The 2,500-nt window shown below is 44.3% G+C and overlaps 1 protein-coding gene across 2 annotated transcripts in view; it reads right to left on the bottom strand.

Annotated features, from left to right (window-relative positions):
- The window catches only part of pus7 (pseudouridine synthase 7), a 16,349-nt gene that overhangs the window by 5,485 nt on the left and 8,364 nt on the right, over positions 1-2,500 (bottom strand). For both annotated transcript variants that reach the window (XM_067380554.1, XM_067380553.1), the window contains exons 7-10: positions 1,626-1,737; positions 1,464-1,541; positions 1,248-1,376; positions 915-1,040 (exon numbers count right to left, since the gene is read on the bottom strand). In XM_067380554.1, coding sequence (XP_067236655.1) covers positions 915-1,040; positions 1,248-1,376; positions 1,464-1,541; positions 1,626-1,737 — 445 coding nt within the window. The remainder of the gene's footprint in view (positions 1-914; positions 1,041-1,247; positions 1,377-1,463; positions 1,542-1,625; positions 1,738-2,500) is intronic.

Here is a 2,500-nt window from a genome sequence, read left to right on the forward strand (position 1 = left end):
ATTATTTAGTTAATTGCACTTTAATTTTTTGGACTCAGACCCCTCTATTTATTTGTGTATAAATATAAAGTTTTTTTTTGTATGCAAGGAGGGAGTGATTGTTATAAATAAAATGGTTTGTTCAGCTCATTTGTGTTGTAATAATTGTCAAAAACAGAAGTATAACAGTAAATAAATATCGGTTCTGCATATCGGTTATCGGGTACATAAACATGCAAATAATCGGTATCGGTTATAAAAAATTAATATCGGTCGATCACTAGTATGTGTGTGAGTGAGTGAGTGTGTGTGTGTGTGAGTGTGAGTGAGTGAGTGAGAGTGTGTGAGTGAGTGAGTGTGTGTGTGTGTGAGTGTGAGTGAGTGAGTGAGTGTGTGTGTGTGTGTGTGAGTGAGTGAGTGAGTGTGTGTGTGAGTGAGTGAGTGAGTGTGTGTGTGTGTGAGTGAGTGAGTGTGTGTGTGAGTGAGTGAGTGAGTGTGTGTGTGTGTGTGAGTGAGTGAGTGAGTGTGTGTGTGAGTGAGTGAGTGAGTGTGTGTGTGAGTGAGTGAGTGAGTGTGTGTGTGTGTGAGTGAGTGAGTGAGTGTGTGTGTGAGTGAGTGAGTGTGTGTGTGTGTGAGTGAGTGAGTGTGTGTGTGTGTGTGAGTGAGTGAGTGTGTGTGTGAGTGAGTGAGTGAGTGTGTGTGTGTGTGTGTGAGTGAGTGAGTGTGTGTGAGAGTGTGAGTGTGTGTGTGTGTGTGTGTGTTTGAGTGAGAGTGTGTGTGTGTGTGTGTGTGTGTGTGTGTGAGTGAGTGAGTGTGAGTGTGTGTGTGAGTGTGTATGTGTGTGTGTGTGTGTGTGTGTTTGAGTGAGAGTGTGTGTGTGTGTGTGTGTGTGAGTGAGTGTGAGTGTGTGTGTGTGTGAGTGTGCGCGCGCTCACCTGCCGACCCGGTGTGTGGGTACAGCTGTGGTCCCGAAGCGCTGCATGCCGTAGTAGTTAATGAAGCCGGTTTCTCGGAGTGAAGTCATGGCCTGCTCCACCTGCTCCAGAGAGCCGGAGATATTCCTGTAGAAGAGAGACTTCACACACTCATACTTCTGATTTATTTTCACATGTCGTCTAATTTTTCTTGTCATTCATGCTTAATCTGCCAATCTTGTTCAACTGGTAGCCAGTGAAAACAGTCTGTTTATCTTGTTGGAGAAAGACAGAGAGAGAACAGATTATGCCATCAAACAGCAGCTCATGTGGAGCGAAGCGTCGGTTCCTCACCTGAGAACCACCGTGAAGTGGTTTCCCTGCAGCTCTCCGAGTTTTAATGGATGTTTCTTGTAGCTAAAGTTTCCCAGCTTCAGGTTCATGAGGCATTTATTGAGGTGAGACAATCTTTCAGCGCTGATCCTGAGAAGAAACATTCAGATTTTCAGAAGGCAACAAAAGAGCAGAACACAGGAGAGATTGACGGATGTGGCGCTCTGCTTCACTCACTTCAGGACGGCGATCTCCTGCACTGTGATGGCCCTTTTGTCTTTGGTGCCCATGTAGGAGAACATGTTGGGCCTGACCCTGAAACAAAGACAGAACTATGAAAGGTAACGACAACTCTGATGTGGGATCAGTGTTTACCAGCTGCAGACTCGTCTCTCAGACCTGAGGAACTTGGAGAGAAGGTTGATGGCCTCCATGGTGTCCTTGTTCTCCTTATAGAGCACGAAATGGCAGAAACTCCCACGGTTCTTCGGCCACGAATGCTTTCGAGGGGCTTCGGTGGAGACAAAGAAAGACACGAATGAAAAAGGACAAAGTAATGAAATAGAATGAAACAACATAACTGAGCTTTTATTGATCTCCTTATTTTAATTTTTGTAATATATTTATATATTTGAAGTAATATCTTCACTGGTGAAAAGTCCTCTCACCGGCCCCCGCTCCCTCTCCTCCTCCCTCTCATTTCCGTCAATAGAACAAACGTGACTTTTACAGGAGAGGGAGCGGGGGCCGGTGAGAGGACTTTTCACCAGTGAAGATATTACTGCGCCAAGTCAAAGTGCTCCCGAGCACTTGCTATGGTATTCCGCCATACAATATAGTTATCCATTTTACACGCTTAGAAAAGCGCAACGTTTTGTTTTGTGTCACCGTCCTAGGTCGAGTTACACTACTCGAGTAACTTTATCTAAATAGGGAAAACGTGGAGGTGTTTGGTAGCTTCTCTGCTTGGCCCCTATTGAATAAACTGGGCTAAGCTAAGTGCTAACAAAGTTTCGCCGCAAGACAGAGCGATTTAATGCACGCACTGAGACGAGAGAGGTATGTATCAACTCGTCTTAGTTAAGGGAATAACAGTTTTGATATGAAAAAACGGTGGAGTATCCCTTTAACATCTTTATGACAGTCACACCGTTTTAACAAGAGCTCGATGACAAGCTTTCATGGCTGCCTACAATAAAAAAATTTAATAGAATAAAACATGGTAAAAATGTAGCTACACCACATTGGTTTCCGTTTCTGCACACCTTATGTAT

The sequence above is a fragment of the Chanodichthys erythropterus genome, chromosome 24 (genome assembly GCF_024489055.1).
Source record: "Chanodichthys erythropterus isolate Z2021 chromosome 24, ASM2448905v1, whole genome shotgun sequence".
NCBI classification, from domain to species: domain Eukaryota; kingdom Metazoa; phylum Chordata; class Actinopteri; order Cypriniformes; family Xenocyprididae; genus Chanodichthys; species Chanodichthys erythropterus.